The 15,226-nt window shown below is 47.9% G+C and overlaps 1 protein-coding gene across 1 annotated transcript in view; it reads right to left on the minus strand.

Annotated features, from left to right (window-relative positions):
- The window catches only part of CSTF3 (cleavage stimulation factor subunit 3), a 224,709-nt gene extending 222,054 nt beyond the window's left edge, over positions 1–2,655 (minus strand). The window contains exon 1 of the mRNA XM_069739444.1: positions 2,495–2,655. Within this exon, the coding sequence (XP_069595545.1) occupies positions 2,495–2,527 (33 nt within the window). The 5' untranslated portion in view covers positions 2,528–2,655. The remainder of the gene's footprint in view (positions 1–2,494) is intronic.
- Positions 2,656–15,226: the final 12,571 nt, after the last annotated feature.

The following is a 15,226-nucleotide window of genomic DNA, read 5'->3' on the forward strand; positions in this document are numbered from 1 at the left end:
CGCAGCACAGGCATACCGGGACCCCGAGGGGAGAGATCTGCGGAGCAGGAAGTTACAGGCAGCATCCTCCTATTACTGGGCAGCCCACCCGGGGGTCTACCTGAGGCTTACACCCCTCTCTGCTGAAAACACTCCGTATAAAGCCCAGAGACCCCAATACCAATGGCCCGCCCAATAACAAGGCTGGGGCGCAGCACAGGCATACCGGGACCCCGAGGGGAGGATCTGGGCTGTTAGCCAAGATGAATCTGAGCTGCACTTTATGCACATGCTCAGTAGTGAGGCAGGAATGTGGAGTCGGAAGTAAGGTAAACCGAGGAGTCGGAGATTGGCTTACTGACTCCACAGCCCGGCTTCTTAAACCACTTTCTCCCAGCTCTGCCAAAATGAGTGATGGTGGGACACGGCGGCTCAAATCTTCTAACTCCTGACATGCTGTTGTGTTCCTTACATCAGAAATAAGATTTGATGTGCAGCACACAGAAGCGAACGCCACTTGTTAAGACACACCTGATCCATTAAGAGGTGCAAGCACCTTAATGAATCAGGAGCATATGACTCCAGCATGCCTTCTCATCAAGACCAGCCTAAACATTGCTGGTCAAGATGAACTGGGGCCTGAGTGGAGCTCCATTCATTCCATGCAGCACATCCGTGCTGTAGTGGAAGGCAATGGTCACTGTACTTTGAATAGAGATGTGCTCAGGAGTGCCACTTAGAGTGTATACATCTGGACATCACCAGAGGGGAAAAAAACAACAAAAAAAACAGCTGATAGTTGGGGGGACTGGGCGTAATGCCCCATTAAAGGGAACCTGTCACCTGAATTTGGCGGGACCAGTTTTGGGTCATATGGGCGGAGTTTTCAGGTGTTTGATTCACCCTTTCCTTACCCGCTGGCTGCATGCTGGCCGCAATATTGGATTGAAGTTCATTCTCTGTCCTCCGTAGTACACGCCTGTGCAAGGTAATCTTGCCTTGCGCAGGCGTGTACTACGGAGGACAGAGAATGAACTTCAATCCAATATTCCGGCCAGCATGCAGCCAGCGGGTAAGGAAAGGGTATTTCAAACACCTGAAAACTCCGCCCATATGACCCAAAACTGGTCCCGCCAAATTCAGGTGACAGGTTCCCTTTAATAGTCTATGCTATAGATTGATCAAATACCTATTTGCGGACAACCCCTTTAAGGTGTCAATTTACACAAGCAGCATTTAAAGGGGTGGTCGTGGCCCAGTAATGAGCATCAATCAAATATAATAAAGTTGGTCACAACGACCAATGAACGATCGCCAACACTGAGGGGAGAGCAGTATCCTCTCCTGGTCACACAGGGCAATGCTGGCGCCAACTGTGGGCTCAGCTATTCGCACCATTACATAAATGTAGGAAGGACACGATGGGGTACAGGACCCCGAGAGGAGAGATCTGGGGAGAAGGATCAGGAAATTACAGGCAGCATCCTCCCACCCGGGGGTCTACCTGAGGCTTACACCCCTCTCTGCTGAAAACACTCCGTATAAAGCCCAGAGACCCCAATACCAATGGCCCGCCCAATAACAAGGCTGGGGGGCAGCACAGGCATACCGGGACCCCGAGGGGAGAGATCTGCGGAGCAGGAAGTTACAGGCAGCATCCTCCTATTACTGGGCAGCCCACCCGGGGGTCTACCTGAGGCTTACACCCCTCTCTGCTGAAAACACTCCGTATAAAGCCCAGAGACCCCAATACCAATGGCCCGCCCAATAACAAGGCTGGGGCGCAGCACAGGCATACCGGGACCCCGAGGGGAGAGATCTGCGGAGCAGGAAGTTACAGGCAGCATCCTCCTATTACTGGGCAGCCCACCCGGGGGTCTACCTGAGGCTTACACCCCTCTCTGCTGAAAACACTCCGTATAAAGCCCAGAGACCCCAATACCAATGGCCCGCCCAATAACAAGGCTGGGGCGCAGCACAGGCATACCGGGACCCCGAGGGGAGAGATCTGCGGAGCAGGAAGTTACAGGCAGCATCCTCCTATTACTGGGCAGCCCACCCGGGGGTCTACCTGAGGCTTACACCCCTCTCTGCTGAAAACACTCCGTATAAAGCCCAGAGACCCCAATACCAATGGCCCGCCCAATAACAAGGCTGGGGCGCAGCACAGGCATACCGGGACCCCGAGGGGAGAGATCTGCGGAGCAGGAAGTTACAGGCAGCATCCTCCTATTACTGGGCAGCCCACCCGGGGGTCTACCTGAGGCTTACACCCCTCTCTGCTGAAAACACTCCGTATAAAGCCCAGAGACCCCAATACCAATGGCCCGCCCAATAACAAGGCTGGGGCGCAGCACAGGCATACTGACACCTCCAGCTCCTGGAGAACTACAAGCACCAGCCGGCTGGCAGGCAGTAATGACGCCACTACATGCCGCAACGTGCGCCTACCCGCCACAGCGGGAACACGAGTGACCGCGCCGTCACACTGAGGCCTGCGCGCCCCTCTACTCACTTGCTCGGAAGGAGCTTCTCCGCTTGACATCATTTCTTCTCCAAATCCGTATCCCAGCTCGTCTTCTAGATAGCGGCCCACTCCGGGCTCCGTGCTTCCCTCTCAGCCCGACCTCGCTCACAACGCTGCAAACAAAATGGCGGCGGGAGAAGGGAAAAAAAACCGCTGCGCTGCGACTGCGCTCATCGTGTCATCGGAAGTGATTTGCCACAGCGACACCTGGCGGTGAGAGAGGATGTTGCAGCTGTGGAGGACTGTGTTGTTCGGCTGCCGCGGTGTATGGCGGACGGGCCCAGTAGGTCAATGACTCCCCGCTGACGTCGGGGCCGGCGTCTGCGCTCCTGTTACTTTGCGGGACGAGTTTCAGTTTTGAGTGACACCGTTCAGTAAAGTGCTGTGACATGGTGCTTAAACGCTGCGTTTTTCGACGCATGCGTCATTTTTTGACGAAAATCGGACGCAAGAAAAATGCAACTTGTAGCGTTTTCTTGGTCCGACGCTAGCGTCAAAAAAGACGCACGTGTCAGAAAACGCAACAAGCAAAAACGCATGCGTCCCCCATGTTAAACATAGGGGCGCATGACGCGTGCCTCGCCGCTGCGTCGCCCGACGCTAGCGCGACGCACACTAGCCGAACGCTAGTGTGAACGTAGCCTTAGGTGATTGCGAGGACGGCGACACCAACTGGTGCGGTGCTCTTTACGTGGTGAGAAAATAATACCTTCAAAAAATATTGACATCGACATTATTGGTGCCAATTTGGGAACATATGACTGTTTATTAGTTATTGAGGCAATACAGCAGCCAAAAAAACGGTTCTGGTGTTTCAGCATTTCCTGTAAGGGTTAATGATTTTTTCCTTTTGGTAGAGCGGACGTATAAGGACTAGTGATGAGTGAATATACTCGTTACTTGAGATTTCTCGGGCATGCTCGGGGGTCCTCTGAGTATTTGTTAGTGCTCGGAGATTTAGTTTTCATCGCGGCAGCTGAATGATGTACATCTGTTAGCCAGCATAAGTACATGTGGGGATTTCCTAGCAACCAGGCAACCCCCACATGTACTTATGCTGGCTAATAGCCGTGAATCATTCAGCTGCCGCGATGAAAACGAAATCTCTGAACACTAAAAAATACTCGGAGGACCCCGATCGTACTCAGGAAATCTCGTGTAACGAGTATATTCACTCATCACTAAGGCTAGTTTCACATTTGCGTCACAATCCGCAGCATTTAATCCGCAACCTCAAACGCACGAAAAACCACATGCAAACACGTACAAACGCATCGGTGAAAAAAAAAGTGGCGTTTCCATGCTTTTTCATGCGTTTTGCATGCGTTTGCATTTTCTGTGCGCATGGTGGAAAATTTAACAGGATAAAAATCTACATAAATGGGACTACAGTGTATTATAGGATCTCTATATATAGACTCTTGGACTGCAGAAATCTTCACAGTTTGCTACTGTATCCTGCGTCATGATGGATCTTCGCATGGAGGGATTTTATTTCAACCTGGATTTAAGTATCAAGCTGTTTCTTGCCTGTGCATTTGCTTGGGAGCAACAAAGAAATAGAGAACGACAGAGTAGGACATGGTGTTGGCGTTTTTGGAGACACCCCATTATTGAACTCCGGGAGAGCCGTGGAGCTCTTGTGACCTGCGGTGGATACCGCGTCCGCCTCCCCCAAGGCTTGATCGGCTGGTCTAGAGCCCTCTATTTCAGGATTTCCTGGTTGTCCTATTATTTTGATGCAATACTTATACTACTCTTAAAGGGAACCTGTCACCCCGTTTTTTGAGATTGAGCTATAAATACTGTTAAATAGGGCCTGCGCTGTGTGTTCCTATAGTGTATGTAGTGTACCCCGATTCCCCACCTATGCTGAGATATAACTTACCAAAGTCGCCGTTTTCGCCTGTCAATCAGGCTGGTCAGGTCGGGAGGGCGTGGTGACATCGCTGGTTCTTCCTCAGCTTTACGTTGGTGGCGTAGTGGCGTAATGGTGAACAAGCAGCGCGCGATCTGCGCTGTAATCCCTTGCATCGGTGGGGGCGGCCATCTTCCTGGGGCCGCGCGTGCGCAGATCGAGTGCTCTGCTGCACGGGGCTTCAGGAAAATGGCCGCGGCATGCCGCGCGTGCGCATTAGAGATCGCGGCGGCCATTTTCCCAAAGCCGAGATGCAAACTAACAGCAGGCTATCCTGGCACGTCATCACGAGGGGCTGATCCACTAACCCCCCCCCCCCCCGCGTCAGTGATCGCTGTAATTGGCTGGTGAACTCTCACCAGCCATCACAGCAAAGCTGCCAATAAAGTTGTTAAAAATAAAAAAAAGCATGTGACAGGCTGTGATTGGTGCTGTGTGTTGCCGTAGTAGGTGGGTGTTCGCCACATCACCTCACCTGATTATCCCCTATGGTGCTGATTGGCTGAACAATAGCTTCTAGCCAATCAGCATCAAAGGGGTTAATTTAAAAACCGATCGCCACCCTGCACGCCATCTTTCTCTCAGATTTGGCGTGCAGAGCGGTTGTCCATGCCCCCTGTCTGACCTGAGTGAAGGAATCCATTGGTGGCCAGTGTGATCAACCCGGCGATCTCCAGCTTCGTACTCTCTGCTGCCATCTGCCTGCTTGTGTGAGGCCTGTGATCACAGCAGCAGCAGCAGCACCTCCCCCACCCCTTTCCCATCCCCCCATCCCTGTTCCAGTACCCCCTCCCTCCAATTGATTGTTTTTGCGCACTTTTTTGTGCTTTTTTCCTGTGCGCGGCATCCCGCGCAGAGCATTCGTGCTCTTCCTGTGTCCGCAGGGCTTTGATCAGTATCGCTGCTGATCAGAGACTGCACCACGGGAATTTTTCTTTTTTAGCATAGCAGACTTTGCAGTCAGAGACGTCCAAGTTTTTTAGAAAAAAATAATCGTAGTTAGTATAGTGTAGTTTTAGACATAGCAAAGTAGTGTAGCCGGCGTCAGTGTTTGGTGACATCCCCCTGTCCAATGGACTTTTTAGCGCACTTCTTTTGGGCTTTTTTTCCTGTGCGCATCGTCCGAATTTTTCTTTTTTAGCTAGTTAGTGTAGCAGACTTCGCAGTCCAAGTTTTTTTAGAAAAAAATAATAGTAGTTAGTACAGCATAGTTTTAGATATAGCAAGGTAGCGTAGCCGGCGTCTCATCGTTAGTGATGACCGATCTTTTAGAGGAAAAAAAATTGTACAGCGTGGTTTTAGTGGTAGCGTGTTAGTACAGCCGGCGTCACAGCGTTAGTCACGACCGATCTTGTTTTAGGAAAAAAAAGTAGAGTAGTTTTATAGGTAGGGAGGTAGCTTTTTTTTCTTGCATAAAAAGTGCATTAGGGGAGCGTACGTCACATTGTTGGTGATGTCCGTTTTTCTTTTGTAAAAAAAAATAATTAGTTGCGCCGATTAACTTTTTAGCGAGTGCATTAGGGGAGCGTACGTCACATTGTTGGTGACATCCGTTTTTCTTTTGTAAAAAATAATTTTTACCCTTTGTCACGACAGCACCCACAATGAGAGAGGGATCCGCCCATAGGAACAGGAAACCTACAGAGATAAAAGGGTGGTCCCCCTCTCCTCCTCAGTTGGTTTCCTGTTCCTATCGGAAATCCTGGATAACCTACAGCACGAGGTGGTTGGAGCACCTCCATCATACCTGACCCATGCACCCGCCTGTTCGGTCTCCTGGTGAGTGGCAGGGGCTGCGGCATCAGTAGCAGCGTCGGGGGAGCCACTGTATCCAGCCTCCCCCCTCGTCTGACTACGTTCCCGGCAGGTTCCGGGCGCTAAGCCCGGCCTATGGTGAGGAGGACGCAGGAGCGGCGCTTCTAGGGGCCGGCGGCAGCAGCGTCTCCGGGTAAGTGCGCTCTGCCCTGCTTGAACCGGAAGTAGTGAAAGCACTTCCGGTTCGCGGCCTGGAGCGCGGAAATCACCGCCCTTTTAAAATGGAGCCGGGACACAGAGCGATTGTGCTCGAAATGTCGTCCCCAACGCATGAGGAGCATCCACCAGTGGTGGAGCAGGTGAGCGCTGGTAAAGACAGCAGCGCTAAAGCCTCAAAGTCCACAGCAGGAAAGAAGAGTGGTCGCCCTGTTATGGAGTCTGACACTCATGTTAGAAGGAGTAGAGATTCAGAGCTACTTAGAAGCCGCACAGCGTCCCCTCCTCCAAGACCGGTACAATGAATGCTTCACTGGGTGAGTGTATTTAATCCTCTACCTATAAGCTGATCCCTTCCTTCTCTACCCTCTCCCCATAGGCTAAAAGGACCAGTAAAACAAAACATAAAGAATGTGCCCTGTGTATACAACCCTTGCCGGATTCATATCCAAAGAGGTTGTGTCAAGATTGCATACAGCAAACCCTAAAGGATGAGGCTGCAGTTACCACCACTAACATCAGGGCCATAATTAGACAGCAGATCCAGTCTCTAGGATCGAAAACCCAGAAAAAACATGGGAGTAAAAGCCGTCCCCTTCCTTCTAGTTCAGAGTCAGAAGAGGGGTTAATCCGGTCCTCTAACACCTCGGAATCATCATCTGGTTCTTCTGAGGATGAGAGCGGAGCATGTTTTCCGCTGGACAGCATAAATAACCTTATAAAATCAGTAAGGAATACCATGGGTTGTCCAGACACTAAAGGGGTCAGATCGGCCCAGGAAATTATGTTCGCAGACCTAGGTCACAAAAAATGGCGAACTTTCCCAGTTGTCTCCGCCGTGAAAGATCTTATAAAAAAAGAATGGGACAAACAGGGGAAAGGGTTCCTTCCCTCCTCTTCAAAAAGGCGTTACCCCTTCAGTGACGAAGAGTTAGAGATTTGGTCCAAGGTGCCAAAAGTGTCCCTCCCTGTGGAAGATGCAGGAATCTTACTCGACCCATTAGACCGCAAGACTGAAGCTCTTCTTAAAAGGTCATGGGAGACAAATACAGGGGCCTTTAAACCCGCCATATCGGGTACTTGCACAGCTAGGTCACTATTGGTATGGATTGACCAGCTGGTGCAGCAGATTAAGGGTAAAGTGGCAAGAGAAAAGATCTTGCAAGCAATTCCTTTAATTAAAAGCGCTACAGCATTCTTAACAGATGCTTCAGTGGACTCCTTGCCGCTGACAGCAAGATCAGCGGGCCTTGTCAATGCAGCCCGACGTGCCCTTTGGTTAAAGGGATGGAAAGGCGATGCACAATCTAAATCAAGATTATGTACAATCCCGTGCCAGGGTGAGTTCCTGTTTGGTAAGGTTCTTGATGACCTCCTTAATAAAGCAGGAGAAAGAAGGAAGGGATTCCCTAAACAGTTTCTTCCTTCTTATAGGAGAGCGTTTAGGAGACGGCCATTTAATAGGAGAAGGCCGTACGAGCCGCAAAGAGAGCGTTGGGAAACGAAGGAGAAACCGAAAGGTGCCTTATTCGGTAATCCCGAAACATCTAAACGTGGCAGATACCATCAATGATGAAATTCTGGTGGGTGGAAGACTGAAGTTTTTTTACCATCAATGGAAACATGTAACTTCAAATCAGTGGATTCTCCGCCTAGTAAAATCCGGATTAAAATTAGAATTCTTTAAATTCCCGCAGGATACTTTCATTATCACATCACTGAAAGCGCCGGAACAGCAAAAAGCGCTTCAATTAGAAATTCTAAGCCTTTTGGCTAAGAATGTTCTCGTAGAAGTACCAAAAAATCAGGAAGGGAAAGGATTTTATTCCCCTTTATTTCTGGTTCCAAAACCAGATGGTACTTTTCGTACTATAATAAATCTAAAAAGACTAAATTCCTTTCTGTACAATCATACGTTTAAAATGGAATCAATAAGATCTACGATTAAACTTTTGTTTCCTAGGTGCTTTATGGCAGGTCTAGATTTGAAGGATGCGTACTACCATCTTCCCATTTATGCGGAGCATCAACAGTACCTCAGAGTGGCGGTAGTCCTACAAGGCCGGATCCGTCACTTTCAATTTACAGCCATGCCGTTCGGCCTGTCCATGGCTCCTCGGGTTTTCACAAAAGTTATGCTCGAGGTGATGGCTTATTTGCATCATCAGGAGACGCTAATTGTACCTTATCTAGATGATTTTTTAATAATTGGAGATTCAGCCTCTCAGTGTAAAGAGCGATTGACTAATACTATTTCATCGTTACAGGCTTTGGGTTGGATAGTGAACTTCAAAAAGTCCAGACTACATCTGGAAACCAGTCAGTCCTTCCTAGGACTAGTTTTGGACTCTGTAAGTCAAAAATGCTTTTTACCAGAATCCAAAAAATTAACAATAATTTCAAAAATCTCTATGGCAAGGGCATAACCTCAAATGTCCCTTAGAGATTCCATGTCTCTCTTGGGCTCACTTTCCTCCTGCATTCCTGCCGTACAATGGGCTCAATACCATACCAGAGCCCTACAGCACCAGACACTCCATGCGCAATCTCTTTGCCATGGTCATTTAAATACGAAAATTACTCTATCTAAATATGTGCTGGAGTCACTTCACTGGTGGTTAAATAGAACCCATTTGTCCAGAGGAGTCTCATGGTCAATAACACCATCTAAATTAGTCACTACTGACGCAGGACCAGAAGGGTGGGGGGCCCATCTGGATAAGTATGTAGCTCAAGGTCGCTGGAATTCATCAGAGATCCAGCAGTCCTCCAACTGGAAATAATTGAACGCAGTCCATTATGCCTTAAATTTTTTCCTTCTCCAGCTCCGAGGATCTCATATCAAAATCCTGTCAGACAACACGACGGTCGTCGCATATTTAAATCATCAAGGCGGAACTCGATCAAAAAGTCTGATGTCTTCAGCAGCAAACATCTTCGACTTAGCAGAGCTCAATTTTCTATCACTCACAGCTCTCCACATCAGAGGTATAGAAAATTCAAGGGCCGACTTTCTAAGTCGCCACACGCTACGCCAGGGAGAATGGACCCTCAACCCTCAAATATTCAAAAACATAGTGGACATGTGGGGTCTTCCGCAGATAGATTTATTTGCAACCAGGAACAACAGACAGGTACGAGCATTCGCTTCCTTGAATGTGGCAGACAATCCAGACATGATAGACTCGCTCCAGTATCCGTGGAATTACAATCTGGCATATGCTTTCCCACCAATGATGCTAATCCCATTAGTCATCAAAAAGATAAGGGAGGAGAAAGCAAGAGTAATATTGATAGCACCTTTTTGGCCAAAGAGGCCCTGGTTCTCCTGTCTTCAAGCGATGTCAGTCTGCGATCCCTGGATTCTGCCAATGACACCAGACCTACTGTCTCAGGGTCCATTCTACCATCCACAAGTAAAGGGCCTCCACCTCACGGCGTGGAACTTGCGAGGCAAATACTAACATTAAGAGGGTTCTCACAAGAACTGATTAATACTTTACTGTTAAGTAGGAAGAGATCCACGACTCTTATATATAGCAGATTATGGAGGAAATTTCTCAACTTTCATACGGAACCCTTCTCTAACAAGGTTCCTATTAGAGCCATCCTTGAATTTTTACAAAAAGGTCATGAGATGGGATTATCTGTTAATACCTTGAGAGTTCAAGTGTCTGCCTTAGGAGCCCTCTATAGTGCTAACGTAGCGGGTAATAGATGGATAACAAGATTTGTTAGGGCATGTGAACGATGTACTCCGGTTCATGTCCCACGTCTACCACCCTGGGACTTGAATCTAGTTCTAGACGCCTTAACTGGACCTCCCTTTGAGCCCTTAGATTCTATCCCTCTAAAAAATGTCACATACAAGGTAGCTTTATTGATAGCCTTAACATCAGCCAGACGAGTAGGAGACATCCAAGCCCTCTCCATAGACCCTCCATTCTTAATGACATATCAGGACAGGGTGGTTCTCAAACCAGATCCATCATATCTCCCTAAAGTAGCGACAAAATACCACAGATCTCAAGAAATTTTCTTACCTTCCTTTTTCGATAATCCACTAAATCCAGAGGAATAGAAACTGCATATGTTAGACGTTAAAAGAGCAGTCCTAAGCTACATAGAAAGAACCCAGTCCTGCAGACAGAGTAGGGCTCTGTTTGTATCTTTTCAGGGTCACCGGAAAGGCCACGGGGTCACAAAAGCTACCTTGTCCCGGTGGATCAGAGAGGCTATCCATCTTGCATACTTGTCAAAGGGCAAAGATCCTCCAGAGGGAGTAAAGGCGCATTCAGCTCGAGCCGTATCATCCTCGTGGGCGGAGAATAAAGACATCTCCATCGAGCTCATATGTAAGGCCGCAACCTGGTCGTCGCCTTCTACTTTCTATAGACATTATAGACTTGATCTGTCTTCTGCATCTGACTTGGCATTCGGGAGAGCCGTCCTTAGTACGGTGATCCCACCCAGGTGAAGGTTCTCTGAAAATCTCTCATTGTGGGTGCTGTCGTGGCGAAGGGTAAAAAGCCGGATTACTTACCGGTAATGCCCTTTTAATGAGCCACGACAGCACCCTGTCACTTCCCACGCTAATAGTTATTAATACAAGATATTCTCATAAGTGAATATAGATAACATACAAACAAATTGTGGATATATTTATACTAATTTAACAACGGCGGTTCCTCTTGTACTCTGAAAAACAACTGAGGAGGAGAGGGGGACCGCCCTTTTATCTCTGTAGGTTTCCTGTTCCTATGGGCGAATCCCTCTCTCATTGTGGGTGCTGTTGTGGCTCATTAAAAGGGCATTACTGGTAAGTAATCCGGCTTTTCGTCGGATAAATTTATAGGGAGGGCATTAGTGTAGTGAACGTCTGTTTTTTTTTTTATACAAACTTTTTTTTAAAATCTGATTTTTCTTTACATTTTTTCCTCTACAGTTTACCTCTCTACTTCTTTTTTCTCTGTTTTGTTATAATAAAGCGTACCCTATACACAAGCCCCACACATTACACGTGTAATAGCACCACTTACACACACATCCCCGGGTTTGGGAAAAAAATAAAAATGGCCCATTCGTCAACAGGGCGCTATTCACCAGCGGAGGCTTACACCATCCTTGCATCCGACACGGATACAGCCAGTGAGGAAGATCCCACATTCCTCTATTCCTCCTCTTCCTCATCTGGTGAGGAAGGACCCCCAACAAGGCGCCCTAGGACCCAGGCAACTCCTGCAGCAATCGATCCCGTATGGATTGCACCCCCCGAAAATTTTCAGCCCCTCATTCCGGATTTCAGCAGCAGCTCAGGAATCCAGTTTGACACCACTGGCCTCACTGAAATGGACTTCTACAAATTATTTTTCAGTGAGGAAATAATAAATCTTATGGTGGCCCAGACGAACCTGTATGCCCAGCAATTTTTCACCCAAAATCCGACATCATCATATGCCAGATGGACCCCCATAAATGCAGCAGAGATGATGACATTTTGGGGAATTGTGCTGCATATGGGCATAATAAAAAAAAACCAGATTCGTCAGTACTTGGAGTACTGATATTCTCTACAGTACACCAGTAATCCGCATGGCCATGAAAAGGACACGATTTGAAGGGATCCAAAGATTTTTGCATTATAGTGATAATGCGCAGTGTCCTCCTCGAGACGATCCTAACTTTGATCATCTATATAAAATTCGGCCAGTGGTTGAACACTTCAGCAGAAAATTTGCTGAGGCGTACATACGCCAGAGGGACATGGCTATTGATGAATCTCTCATTCATTTCAAAGGGAGGCTAAAATTCCGACAATACCTGCCCAGTAAGCAGGGCCGGATTTAAAAGGTGGGTGGCCCGGGGCCCATTTTGGGGGGAGGTCCATTTTTCAAGGTGCTCCAATATGTCATGCAAAAACACAAAATGAATCGAACGCAAGTTTATTTACAAAAATCATTTACGCAGAGTAAGTAAAATCATTCATTTTTTACAATCCGGGCACTTTCCTTGATTTGTGTGCTGCAAAATCACTAATGATGTGACTAAAGTCCAATTCACGCAGTATATCTGACCTTGTCAACCCTTGAAGTTCTGAAAGGGCGTTAAAGGGACACTGTCACCTGAATTTGGAGGGAACAATCTTCAGCCATGGAGGCGGGGTTTTGGGGTTTTTGATTCACCCTTTCCTTACCCGCTGGCTGCATGCTGGCTGCAATATTGGATTGAAGTTCATTCTCTGTCCTCCGTAGTACATGCCTGCACAATGTAATCTTGCCTTGCGCAGGCGTGTACTATGGAGGACAGAGAATGAACTTCAATCCAATATTGCAGCCAGCATGCAGCCAGCGGGTAAGGAAAGGGTGAATCAAAAACCCCAAAACCCCGCCTCCATGGCTGAAGATTGTTCCCTCCAAATTCAGGTGACAGTGTCCCTTTAAGGATTAAAATATGTACATATGTATGTATGTATACTGTAGAAATTTGGGCTGTCTATATCAAAGACTGCTGCTGGGCTCTATATGTCAGAGGCTTCTGCTGGGCTCTATATGTCAGAGGCTTCTGCTGGGCTGAATATGTATGAGAGACTTCTGCTGGGCTGTATATATATGAGGGGCTTCTGCTGGGCTGTATATACTGTATATGAGGGGCTTCTGCTGGGCTGTATATGTATGAGAGGCTTCTGCTGGGCTCTATATGTCAGAGGCTTCTGCTGGGCTGTATATGTATGAGAGGCTTCTGCTGGGCTAAATATGTATGAGAGGCTTCTGCTGGGCTGTATATATATGATGAGCTTCTGCTGGGCTGTATATGTATGAGAGGCTTCTGCTGGGCTGTATATGTATGAGAGGCTTCTGCTGGGCTGTATATGTATGAGAGGCTTCTGCTGGGCTGTATGTGTATGAGAGGCTTCTGCTGGGCTGTATATATATGACGGGCTTCTGCTGGGCTCTATATGTCAGAGACTTTTGCTGGGCTCTATATGTCAGAGGCTTCTGCTGGGCTGTATATGTATGAGAGGCTTCTGCTGGGCTGTGTATATATATATATATATATATATATATATATATATATATAAAAGGGGTTTCTGCTGGGCTGTATATATATATATGAGGGGCTGATGCCGGGCTGTATATATCAGAGGCTGTTTACCTATATATCAGAGGCTTTTGCTGTGCTGGCTGTATATGTATGAGAGGCTTCTGCTGGGCTGTATATGTATGAGGGGCTTCTGCTGAGCTGTATAGATATATATGAGGGGCTGCTGCTGGGCTGTTTATATTAGAAGCTGCTGCTGGGCTGTATATATATATGAGGGGCTGCTGCCGGGCTGTATATATCAGAGGCTGTTGCTGTGCTAGCTGTATATAGAATAGAGGCTGAGGGGCTGTGTATACACAGCACTATACTGTAAATAGGTGAGATCATACTCACCCACCGTGACACTGTGAAGACTGAACCACTTCACCTCTGGATCTTCAGTGACTGAAGATCCAGAGTGAAGTCCTGCCGCGCTCCGCGGTGGAGAATCCTCTTCTCGCGCCGACATCGTGGGTCCGCCTCCTTCCTCGTAGGTAGCTGAACAAACTCTCATTTGATCTAATCCGAGGGAGCGATCATGTAGCTGAGTAGGTAGCACCTAGAAGCTTCTGTTGGGATCGGAGAAGGCTGCCACTTGCCATAAGCTAAGCATTAGGTGCAAGGAGGGTACTAAAGAGGTCTAGCTAGGCTAGCCAGATCAGTGGATGCTGACACAGGTCAGGTGCCATGATTCTGCTGCTCTGCGCCAGCCACTGAGATGTAGGACCGTAGCCAGGTCCCTACACTTTCAATAGTTTCTCTTTTGTTAAATGTCCCTTATCATTAGAAATGGTTCACAGCAAAGAGACGTGTATTTTACCTGTTTTGAGATATTTATCCCTATATTGGTGGGAGGCCCCTGCTTGAGGCGGCCCAGGGCTCGGGCCCCTTGGGCCCACCCCTAAATCCGGGCCTGCCAGTAAGAGGTCCAGGTACGGAATAAAGCTGTACAAACTGTGCGAGAGTACCTCAGGGTACACCCACAGATTTAGGGTCTACGAGGGTAAGGACTGTTGTGAATTCCGCTCTTGGGCTCCCTCCGGTGGTTGTAAGTGGCACTTTTGTGAGTTCTGCTCTTGGGCTCCCTCTTGTGGTTTCTAGTGGTATGGCTGCTCCTTGGAGTTAGCTGTCATCAGCTGCCTCCACTTATCGTCTCTTCTGCTCGGCTATTTAAGTCTGGCTCTATCTTCAGCCAGTGCCACTTGTAAATGGTTCCTGGTTGGATTCACATCTCTTTGGATTTCCCTGTTATCCTGACCAGTTCAGCTAAGCTACGTTTTTGCTTGCCCTTTTCTGTCCATAGATTGTGGACTTATCCATTCTGTGCTTTCTATGTTTGTCCAGCTTATTAGTGTGAATTAATCCTGTCTTGCTGGAAGCTCTGGGAGGCAGATTTGCCCTCCACACCTTTAGTAAGGTGTGGAGATTTTTTGTAAACTCTGCGTGAATTTTTGTAGTGTTTTATACTGACCGCACAGTATTCTATCCTGTCCTATCTATCAAGCTAGACTGGCCTCCTGTGCTCATCCTGGTTTCATTCTGTGTATGTCTTTTCCCTCTCCACTCACAGTCATTATTTGTGGGGGGCTAATCTATCCTTTGGGGATTTTCTGTGAGGCAAGATAGCTTTCCTGCTTCTATCTTTAGGGGTAGTTAGCTCTTAGGCTGTGACGAGATGCCTAGGAAGAGTTAGGAGCATTCCACGGCTACTTCTAGTGTTGTGTTGAGCTTAGGGACTGCGGTCAGTACAG

Source organism: Ranitomeya imitator, chromosome 9, assembly GCF_032444005.1.
Source record: "Ranitomeya imitator isolate aRanImi1 chromosome 9, aRanImi1.pri, whole genome shotgun sequence".
NCBI lineage: Eukaryota > Metazoa > Chordata > Amphibia > Anura > Dendrobatidae > Ranitomeya > Ranitomeya imitator.